At 33.7% G+C, this 16169-nt stretch overlaps 1 protein-coding gene across 3 annotated transcripts; it reads right to left on the bottom strand.

The window, feature by feature from the left end:
- Window positions 1-288: 288 nt before the first annotated feature.
- On the bottom strand, window positions 289-15912 carry LOC110642367 (bifunctional D-cysteine desulfhydrase/1-aminocyclopropane-1-carboxylate deaminase, mitochondrial). Of its 3 annotated transcripts, none has more exons than XM_058131768.1 (13): window positions 15654-15912; window positions 12817-12924; window positions 12623-12697; window positions 9507-9566; window positions 8019-8332; window positions 7751-7945; window positions 7447-7557; window positions 4531-4622; window positions 2726-2818; window positions 1902-1959; window positions 1709-1822; window positions 1004-1101; window positions 289-648 (listed from the first exon to the last, which is right to left on the bottom strand). In XM_058131768.1, the coding sequence occupies exons 5-13, from the start codon at window positions 8313-8315 to the stop codon at window positions 444-446; spliced, it is 1263 nt and encodes a 420-aa protein (XP_057987751.1). In that variant the 5' UTR covers window positions 8316-8332; window positions 9507-9566; window positions 12623-12697; window positions 12817-12924; window positions 15654-15912; the 3' UTR covers window positions 289-443. The 3 variants fall into 3 exon arrangements, with proteins under 3 accessions (XP_057987751.1, XP_057987752.1, XP_057987753.1); XM_058131769.1 differs by lacking the exon at window positions 15654-15912 and adding an exon at window positions 13739-13802; XM_058131770.1 differs by lacking the exon at window positions 12817-12924.
- Window positions 15913-16169: the final 257 nt, after the last annotated feature.

Raw genomic sequence — 16169 nt, 5'->3', positions numbered from 1 at the left:
ATAATGAACAATAAAAATTTGACTTATAGATTTGTATTTTGGTTAGTAATTAGTTTCACATAACATTTAATTTTAATTTATAATAGATGATCGACTCCAAAAAACACAAGGTAAATTATATTGATGTTAAATAGTACATCTAATAAGGAGGAAGAGCACTAAAATAATAAGAGGATAAATGAGATGGGGATTGACGAGGGACACAATGGATAAATGAAAATATATATATAAGAGAGAGAGAGAGAGAGAGAGAGAGAGGTGGCAAATGAATAAAATGCTAATCGTCGCTTTACGTGAAATTATTTTGAAAACCAGCTTTATTATACTATATTTATATAGATACAATCTTATGATGAACCAGAGAATAGATAAAAATAAGCACATAGTTTTAATGCACCAATAAGAGACAAGATAGTATTATATACAAAGCTGGCTTTCTTTCTCTAGAACATTTTTCCAATTCCATCGTTCCTTGGAACTGACTCATCAACATCCATTCGAGACCAGTTTTTCACCAATGAAGCCATCTGGTCTACCTTGTCATACAATCCAAGAAGCCCACCGGTGTGTATGAATAGGATCTTTCTTCCCTCCCACTTCTTTGGATTCTCTTTCATGTCTTTCATCATTCCATAAGCTGCTTTCCCACTACAAAGATTAAATTAACTGTTAAACTCAAGGGGACTTTCAGACTTTATGATCAAGAAAATGAATGCCTAGCTGATTTGGTGTTAAAATCACGACCATGCTAAGTATCTAGATTAAATTTGACGTAAGCCATTTAACCATTACATTCTCTCTTCTAGTAGGCTACCAGATACCAGTAATGGTCCTTGTTAATGCTAATACCTTGGATTGTATCGCATAGATGACTAACCATTCAGCATTCACAACCTCAATTGACTTGTCACAGTACGATACAAAATCATGCTAACTATTGCAGAATGAATTACAGGAATGTGACGGAAAAACTTGGGAGTTATGATAGAATGTGCTACCTTACCTGTAAACAGGATCTAGAACAACACCAGTAGCTGTAGCAACTTCCTGGACAAACTGAAGCTCATCAGAGGCATTCATTGCATAGCCCAGACCTTTGGCCTACAGGAGGTAAGAAAATGACGGACAAGAATAGGATTACTTCATGTTCCATAGTCAAAATCAATTGCAGACACATTCCATGGAAGCATTATACTAAGCATGCCAGTGGTTTATTGGATGATCACAATCCATGGAACTTCTGCAACATGATTAAAACTTTCACTCCTGAAGTTTAACAAAATGGAATGATAATTGAATTAACCATTTCAACCATAAATTTCTTAGACAGAGAAACTAGATGATTTTTAAGCACAATGTCAACACATAAATATCGTCTTAACATAAATATCGTCTTACAGGTGTAGGAATGCAATGACATGCACAAATTGAACACAATTCAAACTTGCGGTCTCTCTCTCTCTCTCTCTCTCTCTCTCTCTCTCTCTCTCTCTCTAAGAGTGAAAAGGCAAGCAGCTCTCTTTCATGGATATGTCTATGGCCAGTGAGCCACAATCTGTCTGCTCTAGTAGCACGATCTCCATCCATCATCTATGTGCAACAACATGCGGACTCTAACTTAGCATTACAGTATTTTCACATACCAATATCATGACACCAAAAGGGGAGATAAAGAAAGGATTCTCTGCTAGTGTGATGAAACACTCACATTTTGAATGTGTACAATGTCACGTGAGTTAACGCCTGCTTTGAGTCCCTCAATAAGGGCTTGAACAAAGTCATAAAAGTAATCAGGGTCATCACAGACAGAGAACGCATGAACCTATAATATAAGAATATGGGAGTAGAGTTAATTGACATGTAAAAGACAGAAACTGAATTTTGAAAAACAGAAGACATACTTTTGCCTTCAAAGCACCGAAACATGATCCTAGTGACAGACCAGCAATCGTTCCTCCACTTGAATCAACACCCAAAAAAATTACAATATTAATTTTATAATTTGCTGGAAAGGGATTCTTTCTGCATTATACGTATAGATTGATAACATTCTGATGACTAAATGCCATGATTGTTATCCGACATTCATAAGTAGTTGAAGTCCATATGTCATACATAAACTTAGATCTCATTCAATAAATTCATGTGCAAGACATCAAAATCATCATGGTTAAATTATTAACTTGTATCAATAGAGTAATATCTCTCAAAATGAGAGTTTAAAGCCTCTCACTAGGAATCCCTTTTTCAAATTAACAAAAGAAAAAGAAGTAAGTCAAGCGGTGTTTAACCATCAATTTCAAGAGGTTCATCTTCCCACCTAAATGAGAACACAAGGGGTAACAATATGAATTTAAATTCTCTCTTTACTAATTCTCAAGGGAAGTAGGAAAGACTTGTGATTTATGATGTTCAAGTCTCAATTTTCAACTTTTCTTGGTCTTAAAGTGCGTATTGTGCATTTCAAATTTCAAATTTCAATCAATAAAAGTTTCAGCAGTTATGCCTCTCTGAAGTGTAGAAGATTTTACCTTATTCCTTATATTCACAGCAATCAGATCTGAAAATCTGCTAATAATTGTGTATTTGAGTTCTACCTATTCTTAGTATTTAAATTACTCAAAGTCCATCCTAGAAATATAACTTGCTGACATCCAAGATAGAGGAAGGAAATAGAAAAGAAACAGCATACTTTCAAAATTTAAGAGACAGTGTAGATAAGAACCTGCCACATGCTACAACAATATCATCAAATTTTAATCTGCCAGAACTAGCCTGAACTTGTTGCTCAATTTCCCTTATTGCTTCAATATAACCCCTGAATGGAATTCAAACATATAAATTAGATTATTAATATAATGATATAGAAAAGACAAAACAATTAAAATAAACTAGCAAATAAAAAACTAGAGAACTTTGATCTTAAAAAATAACAAAAGAAGCAAGGTGCACAGTACAAAAGCACACAAATACATAATAAATTTCCCTAAAAGGGTGGTTTTTGGCTTGGTTTGAGCAGATATGAAAATAAAATTGAAGAAAAAGCCTAGCCAATCAAGCTTGAAGAAAAGGCCATATCAGGAAAGTATTTCACGAAGAAATGCCCAATACATTATTAGGGAAACCTTTCCCATTGAGAGAAGAAAAAATAGTATAATCAACTCTTTCCTTCTCTACAGGGGTGAATCTAGGGTCATGGCCCAAACTTGTTGAAGGAATAGCAGACCTATCTCCTTCCATTTCGTACCAAACTTCTTGCATACTTCTTGTATTTGTTCTCTACAATGACAGATAATATAGATGCAAATATTGATCAACATTTTCTTAAGTTGGCCAACATCAGAGGAAGCAATTGAATGTTGGGAGACTTTCAGTTAAGGCCATATGAAGATAAGCCAATCTCTTCAAGTGGCTATTATGAAGAGGGAGTGAATTACAACCCCCTAGATGGAAATGTCCCATATTTATATTCATGAATGAATCGTCATAATCAGCTATAAGAGATCAGTACAATAATATGTAAGAGTCTAAAACAGTACACAACTAAAGTAGTTACATCAACCGCTTCGCTAAATAGTTGAGTGCTTTCAAAGGACTGCAGAGATACACTGCTCTTAATAATTGCGAAGGAAGGAGAGAAAAATGAAGAGAAGGGAGAGAAAGTGGCAGTGACACAGCAATGACTGCAGTGAGGCCTTGTCTATGTTTATATTAATTTATATCAATTCATTCTATATTTCAACATTTTTTTTATTATAAATGTTAGATTATTTAGTACTGAAAATGGATGCTACCTAAGTGCAACTGGTGCAAGGTACCTTGCCTTTAGCAGTTGGATCCTTGATAAAGGAAGTGGAATGGGAAAGGCTCTGTGCTCTGACCTCTGAGCCTATAAACTTGCCTTTGCAAGTTGCTCAGTATGTTTTCCTCTCTATTCCATCTTTCCAAATATTTCTCTGTAGCTTTTTCCCTTCTTCTCCCTAACATTAGATATTGTGATAAACAAAAACAAAATGCAACACAACTAACCCCACCTCTCTTCACTTTTTGCTATGTATCTCTTTTCCTCTTACTTAACTACCTCAAATCTTTGAATCTAAACACAATTTTCCACCAACCCTCAAACCTGAGGATTTCTTTCCCTCTACAAGAATTTTTGTACTTTCTCCTACAGTTGTTCATCATTTCCAAATCAAATTTCAACATTCTTTTCCAATGGCTTGATTAAAGAATAGAATTGCAACCTGTAAATATCACCTCGGCAACTCTATTTATACATCAGATAATTAAAAGGATTTCAGAGTCACATAAAAAAGCTGATTTTTGTTGACTTGGTAAATGTATTTTGTTTTGGAGCATTTTGGATCCTTGCATCAGAAATATTTTGAGACACTCCAGAGGATTGATATAGAATACAGCTTAACCAGTCTCACATGATGAAATACTGATCAGTTTATGAGGATGAATAATGCAATTGCAAACCTAAAACTGACATATCAAACAAGATATAAATTATTCACTTGAACTCACCAAGTTCCTATGGGGTTTGATCCACCAACGGGAATAACATATGGTTTTCTCCCTTCCTTCAGCAACTTTTCTTTTAAGATATTAGTGAGAGTCTGACAACAAAGGTTGAACAAAGACAATGAAACCTATCAATTAAATATGATCTAAAAACACATGCAGGTACCAATTCAAGTGAAGAAAGGGAGGGAGGTTGCATGGGGAGAAACACAACAGAATTTGTGAAATAAAATATTGGTAGAACCATCCAGAACATTTGACAACCATAATTTTAATGTAACCATTTAAAAGGAATGTTAGAGACTACTTCAAAGCAAAGGAAAATAACAGTTTACAGAACTTGAAAATAAGCTAAATGATGGATACATACAATGTGTTACATTCTAAAAAAAGTATTTCACATTCTGCAACCCCCAAAAATCATAATCTGGGAGTACAGTCACGTGCACCTCTGAAACAAAGTTCAAAGAACAAAATATAGCATATAATTGCATGTCTCTTTCTTGTCAAAACAACACATTGTCGAGTCCCAAACAAGATAAGAAAATATTCATTCAGGTGTGAGGAATGTGACCATCATTTACGCTCTGTTTGGATAATGTATGGGAAGGGAAGGAAAATAACATAAGGAAAATATTTTTATTTTATCTCCTTTAGTTTCTCCTTTTGTGTTTGGATGAAAGGAAAATAAATTTATTTTCCCTTGCTTGAAAAGAGAATGAGTGAAAGAAAAAATAGTTAAAATTACTATTTTACCCTTACTTTATAAATTGTATTTACCATTTTACTTAATAAGGACACAAATAAAAAATTAAATAAATACTATATATATAATTGCACAAATTTCAATGCACAATTCCTCCTCTTTTATTATTTTCTCTCCCAATTGGAGAGAAAATAAATAGGGTAAAATAATTATTATTTTCCTTCCTCCTATTTTCCCTTCCCTTTCCAAACAAAGGAAAGTGAGAATTCTCCCTTATTTTCCACAACTTATTTTGCTTCCCTACCACTTTCCCCATATCCAAACATGGGGTTAGTGGGGTACAATCTCATCTAATAATAGAGGAGGTCTAAGCAGAAAATATCTTACTCTCTTTAAATATCCTTCTTCATAAATGGCTTTGAATATGACTACAAACTTCACTTACAAGCATATTTTATTAAAGGAAAAAGGTGTAATAAGGTTCAAAGGATCATAAAGCCAAGATGCAAGGCAAAAAACACATAACTAAGAGAGATAAGTTACACACACATGCACAAGCACACAAAAAGATGACTAATGCTTATAAGAAAACTAGTCACACTCATAACATAAAATAATTAGAATCTCAATATCGATATTTTTAGGGAAAAAAAAGGATGTTAAAGAAAATCTTAAAACTATGATCTTACATTCCTAGTAAATAGCAACAATCCTTAAAACAGCTCCAAGACAACTACTCATCATGAAAGCTAGAATAGTTTGCAGCAGGTTCTTGTAGAAAAATTTGGCGCAAACAATGAGAAAAACGAGACTAAGAGGCATCTAGAAAAGGAGGAGAACAACAGGCATGAAAAGAATAAGAAAAATGAGGACTGAGAAGCAGAAAAGATAGAATGTAGATAAGGGAGTCTCAGGTAATTATTTTTTTGGATTATGTGAAGGAGAATAATAGACAGGGAAGGAAGAAAAAGGGAAAGACAAAGATGTGAAGAGAACCAAGAGGAGCTAGAAGAAAAGAAAAGGAAAATTGATCGAGCGAAGAAGAGTAGTGAAGCAGAACAATATAGAAAGAGAGAGCTAATGGACCTGTTTCTGTGCAGAGAAACCCTAACAGCAGTTCTTTTCCTCCCCTTTGTGTAGAATGTTCTCAATTTCTTATCTATTACAGGCTTCTTTCTTTTGTTGTTTTAATTTGATTTGTTATGCATGAAAGAATAGCAAGCTCACAAACATAGCGGAAGCAATGGTAGAGAATTTTAGATGAAGTAACATTTTAAGAAAGAAAAGAAAAACAGATGTAAAATTAAATATTATCAAGGCAAGCCTATGTGTGTGCTTCCCACTTGACTTAAGCAGTTTGTGCCTCAAGTATGCCTTCCACGAGTACAATTATAGAGAAGGGTAATTGTTGCAATGAATGGTATCATGAATAACAGTATAACCTCTAAGGCTAGAAAATTTATACAACACAAGGATCGGAAAATAGGTTAAACAAGCTGAAGAAAGAAATTACTAGGAAGAGAGCAAGATAAAAGATCCCTTCGAAAAAGATAAGGAAAAATACAATAGAAACCAACAGAAAAAATGAACTGCCAAAAATAAGAGTTTATCATCCTGTTGAACATCAATTAAATTGGTTCCATTAAAAGCTCTAGCTGATGATCCTCAATTCCAAACCAAGGTTATATGAAAGTTTAATGGAACAAAGATTTAGCAACGGATGAACTGATTTAATGGAGTGATGCTCAGCACCAGCAATCAGAGAGTTGAACAGAACAAAGAAAAGAATTAAAGCACAAGAAATACAGACTCAGGCATGTGCACAACCGAAAAAAGGTTAAAATTGCCTGCAAAATAATAGAGATAGAAAAACACTTTAGTCCAATATCTTCTGAAAAATCTCATCTTAACAACACTGCTCAAATTACAACTGACCTCTGACAGTGAAATATGAAACCTAGCATCATCACCTTGTATCCCCCTAAGCACTTTGATACCAGAAATAAATAAAATAAAAGTCAACTACCAAAATTAAAATCTGGCCTGGGTTACAAGGCAGCAATGCAAATAACTCATTGATATATCAAGGTTCAGAAGGTAATAGCAGCAAAAGAAAAACACAAAGCTCACAGAAAAGCTAAGTAGAGGCACATGATGATAATATGAAATGCTTGCATGCAGAATAAGTGGTAAATTAAGAAGCAACGACAAACCACACTCCCAATTTGTGCATATTCTTCTTTTGAAATAAGTTGAACATGAGCTCCAATCAGACGTTCAACCAAGAGATTGCCCGTCAATCCAGGATCTTGATCCACAAGAACCTGCAACTCATCCAAAAAAATTCTCAAAAAAACAACGGAAACAATAATGATAACAAATACCAACTGGGGTTGGTTCAAATGGTAAAACAAGCCTTAATTTGCAAGTGGGAATAGGTTTCACTTTAACGACCCATAAATAAATATATAAATAATAAATAATAGACGTGAAAAAAAAAATGGTAGAAGAAATGACCTTGGAAGTGCGAAGTATAAGATAACAGTCAAGATTAAGGTACTTGGCAGCAACAGCAGTGGCACGGCAGTGGTTGCTTTGAATGCCTCCAATGGTAATGATACAGTCAGCGCCATTAGCCACTGCATCGGCCATCAAAAATTCCAACTTTCTGACTTTGTTACCACTCAATTGCATGCCCGATAGATCATCGCGCTATATAAAATCAAGAGAAATATATCAAAAGTTGATAAAATTAAAACTAAAATAAAAATTCGTCATGTATTACCTTCAACCAAAGCTCAGTGCCATTGGGCAAATTAGGAAGCTTCCATGGATGAATAGGAGTAGGAAGATGACCAAGAGAGAAGCGGTGAGGAGGAATGGGATTGAGATGGGAAGCCCAGGAAGGAGGAGTGTAGGGTTTTTGAGTGAGGAAATCCAGAGAGCTCTTGTATTTGTTGTTTTCGTCCAATTCCATTGTGTGAGAGTGAGAGATACCCAATATTGATCTGATGATGAGACGGGGTTTGGGTCTGAAGGAGCTCTTAACGTTCAAGGGACAAAAGTACCGATTGCACAGCATCTGTCAGTATCTATATTCTACAGGAATGTAAATGCCATTGGAGGATGGAGTAGCTTTCTTAATAAATCAAACGAAAAAAATCAAAAAAGACTAAATTTTTAAAATTAGAGTAATTATATCTAAAATTTAAAATTAACGTAAGTAAATTTAAATTTTATTAAAGAAAAAAGTCGATACTTTTTATTGTAGATAAAAAATAAATTTAAAAAAAATAGATTTAATATTCCATAATTTATTTTTTAAAATTTTTTCCACCATAAATTATAACTAAATATCAAAATTAATTTAAGAAAATTTAAATTTCGCAATAAGGAAGCGAAACAAAATATATTTTTGTTATGGATAATAAAATTAACTCAAATAACAATTTAATACTCTAAAAGCTAAACAAAATTTGGGTGTTTAATTAATCAATTGAAGTAGAGAAATCTAAGGTAAAACACTGATAATCTCGACTAATATGAATGTATTGAAAGCCAAATCATACAAAGCAGGTACTAGAGCCATTCTTAGACTTTCTATACACGATATTTGAATGGGGAAAGCTTATGGGAGATGAATGTTGCTTGGGGTGGAAGTGGAATATGTCTGTGATTTGGCTCAATTTATATGGTGATTAATGTTCCTTTAAATGACCACTGCAATGTAAATAATCAAACGCATGCAGTGATCCTCTCCACATCCAGCCAAGCTTCGGATGCAGAGCTCGACATCTCCACCACAAATCTTTGATTGAATTTCTTTCTATAAAAAATGACTTGTATTTTTTATGAAAATTATTTTTTAAAAATATTTTTTCATAAAAATATTTTTAATTATTTAATTATAATATTAAATTAGTTATATATGTATATATAAGTAATTTTATATTTTGATAAAATTATCAAAATTTAAAAAATTATCAAAGTTTAAAAAATAATATCTTTTCTATTAATTTATTTATTAAGGATGTCAAATACAAAAAAAATATGAAAAATATTTTTCATAAAACAAATGAAACCTTCGTTGTATTCTTTTTCTTTTGGAGGGATGATTGTTCTCATTACATTACTGATCCTTAACATATTGTTTTGGAAATTTGTCAAACCTTTAGAGACAACGAAGTTTGTACTAAGAAGAAATAAAAGGCAGAAAGGTAATACAATTGAGTGTTTAACATAATAAGCCATCTAAAGTTGAAATTTTTTATACCTTAATGCAGCTTCTGCTGATTTGTTGGAGTGTTACCTTCTGACCATAAGCTACTTTGACCTGCACACATTGAAGAAGGCAACTAAAAATTTTCATCCCACTAATCTTCTTGGAATAGGTGGATTTGGACCTGTCTAGTGGGTAAGTCATACTAAATCTAAAATGTCTAGTTCAATAGGAGACATTAAAAAAATATATTATAATAAATTGTTCTATTTCAATATAACTTATCCAACGTCTTATCAAGCGAAACATAAGTTTACAAAAGTGAAAAATGCTCTCTAGATAGACGAGGGAGTAAACATTTATGTACATAGAAATGGTAAAGAAAGTTTTTTGGATTTTGGCATGGCATGGCGTCGATATGGGCTCAGACGTGTTTCCCCAGACCCAGCCTATCAACTAACAATTGATTTGAGACTCTCTCTGATTGCGGTACTCATCTTTATAAGCTTTTGTTCCTGCACAGCCTCTTTTATCTCAGGGATACTTAAATCCTTGATCGATTCAGCTACAGTTTTCGCTTCTAGCTTCATTCTATCTCCTTACAACTGCTCTATATTTTTTCATCTTTTCTGTTTCTTCTCCTTTCTTACGGGAAGGAGATCCATGAGAGAAGAGAGAATGTTGCCGCTCCACAGGAATGGCCAAGAGAAAAAGTTTGAATGAATCTCTTTATTCTTTACTAAGAAATTCTTTATCTACCTGAATCTGTGTCACAAGGAATTGTCTTGATACTCATCCCCCCCATATTCTAATTCTCCACTGACAAGTTTAATTTGCAAGAATACAGCTTCTTACAGGTCTTGGTGCTGAACATATACTGGAAAAAAAATTTTCAATTTCCATGTGAGGTGTATTCTGGTCATGTCCTTGGATGGTTTCTCTCTCATTATTAAGAAGATGAAGTCACCTCATCCTTTGAAAAGGATCTTTCTTTTCAATAGCCACTTCCACCATCCGTCCTAAGGGCTTCCAAGAACCCAGATTCCATAATAATTTTATTGATCAGATAATTGAAAATGGTTTTCTGGTTAAAATAAAGCCAATTCTTCCTTTCCAAATGGCAAAGAGGGTGCTCCAGCAAAGCACGCCTTCCTGAAGGTAGGATCAAAAGCACCCATTAACTCAATCATAGCATGGAACAGATTCACAGTAATCACGTTAAAAAGACCAGACAATGGCTCAACCAAAGCATGATTGGCCTTTTCTCTGGTCTGGCTCCAACGTTGAAGTGCAACATGTGCAAATCCTGCCCACATGTATTCAAGTAAAATACATCAAAGAGCGTGTGAGAAATACTCTTTCAATGTATCTTTGAATCTGAAGTTAACCAATGTCTTTCTTTTTTTTTTTTTTTTTGGCTTTTTCTTTTTAATTCAAAGGAGGCCTAACAAGCTAAATAACAATTGGTAAGCTACACAAAAGGAGGTAACCCTCTCTTTTAACAACTCTCACCAATGTGTATTTCATTTCAATAAAATTGTATTAACCATGTCATTCCATGTCATTTAATTCTCATTCCCAACCATTTTGGAATGTCAGTTTTAACATCTTGGTAAATTGTGGAACTTAGCAAATTCCACTATATGGTCAGATTATAAATGTCACAAATTGCAGGTTTTATCAATGATAGCACACAGGTATTACCAAGTTAAACTCTAATGCATATTAAGTGCACTAATGGAGTATTTTCAAGAATAACAAACAAATAACAGTAAGTAAATCTTCACTGAAACTATACAAATCTCAGCTCAATTTAACCAAGCAAAGTTCTACTAAATGCATTGTAACATAGAGAACTATGATATTTCAATTGTTCAAAGTAAACTCAAGAGCACATTAGTGCCAACCAATATCATTTAGATGATTATTGACACAAGACTAGCTGCTTTTTGTGACTCATGACTGGTGGCGCAAGATGCTTTTGGAATTCACATCTTCATTTCCTAAAGCAGGTTTGGCCTACTTTTCAGAAGAGCCTCAAATTGTTGCTTTTCTCAAAAGCAAGTGAGAAGGCAATTTCGCATCCCCCACAAAAAATTTAAAAATTAAAATTATAAGACAGGTGGAATTACAATGCCAAACAGATCTGAATATTTTAAAGGCATGCCCATGAGTCAGCTTTTCTAGAGACATTGGCCCAAAGCCATGCTCCATGTCTCACAGACAAGACTCCTTCATTACACAATTTTTGTCCAGATCATAGGTCAGTAAGCATGTGATTTGAGTGTTAGCTTTAGCTACAATCTGCCAAAAGATTTTTGAATCTACGTTAAGGAGATCCAAAATGCATTGAGATGAAATTGATGCACTAACTACAAACATTTTTTGAGCTAATTAAGGAAAATAAGAAACAGTGAAAATAGAATTGAATAGAAAATACAAAAAGCCAAAAGTCATATAAGGAAGACACAGGGGGAGATGCTGATGATCATAAAGCAAACAAAACAAATGTCAGCAGACAATAAACCACCATATAACAGACACACCGCTTGTACTTCAACGCATGTATGTAGTTGTGGGTATTACAAAACCCTGAGAATGACAGAAACATATATTTCAAATAAAAGTGAAGCAAATGGGAAGTTTGGAAAAACGGAATCCATGAAAGTTTCATGTTCTAAATTCTTTTATATTCACTTCAATCATTATAAATTAAAAATATAAAAGCAAGAATAAGATTAAAAGCAGCCACAGGTCTTGAGAATACTGGCTGCAGTTCATGGGGCATCTCACATTTTACAAAGAAACAAATTCCATTGATTGAGTGGCCCAACATAGTGATGTATCAATTTGTCTTTTTAACAAATAAGATTGTTAGACATCTCACATGGATCAATTGCCTCGGCAGAATCTCAGCCAAAGATAACTACAGGATCAGTGTGCATTAAATAAAGTTGCCTATTATCAATCAACCAATAAAATCAGCAGACTATTTACTGGCAATTTGAGTGGCCATGTATGCATTTCCTGTAAGGAAGAAGATATCGTATTGAAATTCTTTTGGTGAGCCAAGATGCACTATACTCCACTATTTTTGTGGCATCAACCTAACGTTACAAAAGAATAGGAAAAAGAAAGGAAAAAAAGGAAATTAATAAGATTTTACTTACTCAAAAGGAGGTTCCACTCAATTACAAATGCGATGTGTAAGGATAATCTTGCAAGTTCACCAGAGCCAAAATCATCTGCATGTGTATAACCCTCTTTGAATGCTTCTTCACACTTCATAATATCATCAATAGAGGAAAAAATGGAAATCCTAATGCAAAATGGATCTAAATTCTCAGGAAGAAATGCATCTTACTTTTTTATTGTTTCTCTGTTCTTAATGCCCATAAATCCTACTGATATATTATAGGTATGCCCAATTCATTTCCTACCTCCTCCAGGAAATTTAAGATGTCTGATTCACCTGAAGTAATAGGCAGACAAGAAATGAAACTCTGAAACACAGGAGAAAGAAATGAATAAGATGATTCTTTATAGTTCAGAGATTCTGCAAATAAACTAAAAATGTCATCCTCCTCAACTATAGATGTTGAGGGCCTTCTCACAATAAACGGTGATGCCTCTCAGTAAAGTCACATGAAAGTTTTAAAACTATCCTCACTCCAACCAAAAATCTTTCTTTGGACCAAAAGAGATGGCAAAGGAGCAAATTGGATGGCAGTAGTTGAAAGCCTAAAAATGCCTTCTGACAGATAGTTAATTGTAATATTGGCTATACATAAGTGTCTCTCTGGAATGGATATCAAAGGGTTACAAAGTAGCATTTGACTAAGTACTTTTGTCCACAGCTTCTTCAAAAATACAAAGAAAGCTTCAGACAGATTCCTTGGGACCTTTTCCGGTTGCTCAAGGTTGCAGATGTTAGTTACAGAATAAAGATATTGTATCATGAAAAATTGATAGGGTGTCTATCTTCTTTAAATTCTATCCTGACAGAAGCTACACTTCTGTTGTCCTTAGTGCACAAATAAACCAATGTTGAAGAGAAAGGAACCTGAAGAAATCCAATCCTAATGGACATTAAGTTATTATAGTAGAACAGAATATTTCACCATCAAATGTTCAAGAAATCCAAACACAAGGGATAGACATTCATTCAAGAAATTACATGCTTAAGCCATTGGCACTCCAGTATAGAAACTTTAGTCTAATAAACATTAACTGGACTAACCTAATCAATAAATATAAATTTTGCTTCCAATTGGAGGATTTATCACCTTATTAAGAAGCCATTAAGCCTCCAACTTTGGCTTTTGGTATTCCTGCAGCTTCACATGCATAAACTGCTGCTTCTTTCACCATCAATGCTAGATTATAAGATCAATGAGATAGAAAGGTTGTCCTATATTTTTTTTTAGTATCAATGTTAGTTTTGCTCACTCTTTATATTTTTCTATTGATTTATTTATGTAATCATAATTGTTCAATATGATAACTATTATCTTTACTATAATATGATATAATTTAATAAATAACATTATATATTTAATTTATTATATTATATTTAAATAAATACCATGATCAATTATAAAACTTAAAATTATATATATATATATATATATATATATACATGCTCCTCTTGATTTACATTTTTATAGAAAAAGAAATCTAACTGCTCACAATTTAATGAATTGATCATTGGATATATAAAATTTTGTTTTAAGAAAATGATATTATGTTCTATATCTATAAATATTGGCCCCCTATAAAAAAATTTCTTGCTCACCCCTGATCATGTGGCTATCCATATAAGAGTCATTATGAATAATATTAAAGCATAATTGTTGTTTATGCTACATGAGCATCAAATAAATATGGTTTAATAATATTAGCAGAAAAAAGGTACTAAAATGACAATCAATTAAACTTCATTGGAAACTTTTTTTTTTGGGATAAATATGTGCTATATTCTAAGACAAAAACTCATAGTCTTCTCTTGCCTATCTAAGATGCTACAGTTACCTGAAAGGTTTCCAGTATTGTTGTTCAAAATAAAAATAAGCAAATAGAGAAACACAAGAGCCAACTGATGAGGATAGAGAGAGAGGACCTGAAACAAGGTAGGAAGGAGAAGATTTGGAAACCATGCTACAAATATATTTTCCCGCCTTTGAATTTAATAAACATATAAGCATTTTTTTGATAATGAAGCAGACAGAAATACTGACCCTCCTATGAATTAAGTGATACAAACAGCAACGTCCTACTGCTCATAACTTTCTTTTGCTTCTTCTGCAATTTACCACTCATCCACATGTGGGATGCTTATTGGCAAAACTTCAATTTCTAAATGCTTAACAAAAGTTCAGTGGATTGAGTAGGGTAGGCAATTTCTCATGCGTTAACCATAGCATTCTAAAAACATGAAGGTCAACAAGGATATGGTCCTCAATGGAAAGGTAAGAAAGGATCAAAGGATATGGTCCATAGCATTCTAAATACATGAAGGTCAACCAGGATAGGCTTTGTTTGGATAGGGTGAAGGAAGGTTAATAAATGGAAAGGTAAGAAAGGTAAGGAGAAGAAAAAATAAAGAAGATTATAATAAAAAAAAATCATATTTTAAAAAGGCTGAATTAATGAAAAGGTAAATAGGGAAATATATATTCCTTATATTTGCAAATGAGGTGAAGTAAGATTAAATATAAATATGCAAGAAACAAAATAATCATAACTCTCACCTACCCTCCCCTCCTCCTCCTTACCCTGCCCTCCTTATCCCTCCTAGCACCCCAAATGGGCGTAAAGAAAATTGAGATTTGAGGGCAAGGGCTTACCCTTGCTTACATACCCTCTATGAATTTAGCTCATTCCAAACAGGGCATATAAGTTAATTTTCCTCTTTACCTTTTTTTACCCTCCTTCACCCTCATCCAAACAGAGCCTAACGATCCATTTGCCAAGAAAAGGACATCCAAACCAACTAGACTAAACAAATGCAGCTACTCATACTGCACTGATGAGAGTACAGAATTGACAATCATAACTGGACATGTTTGAGTTTTGACAGCCACATCATTCCTAATAATTCCTTGATTCAGACATAAAAAACAGAAGAACATTCTTTAACCACAACTTTGGGGGTGTATCTGAAATAGCACCCAATTGAAGAAGCATAATTAAAATACTCACATAAGCTTCTGTAGAGCAGAGAACTCCAATAACCACAGCCTTCCAACGGAGACAAATCCAGAAGAGCATTTCACGCAGCCCTTGAAACTCTCCTAATGGAACTCCTTAAAGCTGAGATAAAAAAACTTCACAATTTCAATATCCAAAGCAATTCGTTCATTCATTTCCAAGGACAATAGCGAAGCGGGCCCCACAATCTTTGCGGTCCAACAAGCAGTGTCTGGACACCGCCGCTATCCAAGATACAATTTTAGTGAATTAAGATAAAACAGGTATAATATATATATTTTAGTGAATTAAGATAAAACAGGTATAATATATATATATATATAGAGAGAGAGAGAGAGAGAGGACTGAGAAGATTGGGGAGCAAAGAGAGGATGAAAAGGGGAAGAGAATTTAAGGGACTTTGAGAAGAGAGTTAGGTCGGTTTCCATGCTTGCAGAAGGTTGCCAGTATATGAGAGAAAAGATGGTATGTTCATGGTAATGGAAGAGGTTTCAGATTTGCTTATCT

The sequence above is a fragment of the Hevea brasiliensis genome, chromosome 13 (assembly GCF_030052815.1).
Source record: "Hevea brasiliensis isolate MT/VB/25A 57/8 chromosome 13, ASM3005281v1, whole genome shotgun sequence".
NCBI lineage: Eukaryota > Viridiplantae > Streptophyta > Magnoliopsida > Malpighiales > Euphorbiaceae > Hevea > Hevea brasiliensis.
Note: the sequence above shows the minus strand (reverse complement) of the source record. Positions and strands in the feature narration are given on the sequence as shown.

Bases quoted from the DNA above. Each gene is read 5' to 3' on its own strand.
- LOC110642367 (XM_058131768.1), bottom strand. From the start codon at position 8,315: ATGCTGTGCAATCGGTACTTTTGTCCCTTGAACGTTAAGAGCTCCTTC. The intron at 7,558-7,750 runs GTCATTTCTTCT...GATGAGTTGCAG, and splicing joins TTATACTTCGCACTTCCAAG to GTTCTTGTGGATCAAGATCC. The intron at 1,823-1,901 runs GTATGTCTTCTG...CTTATATTATAG, and splicing joins TCGGTGCTTTGAAGGCAAAA to GTTCATGCGTTCTCTGTCTG.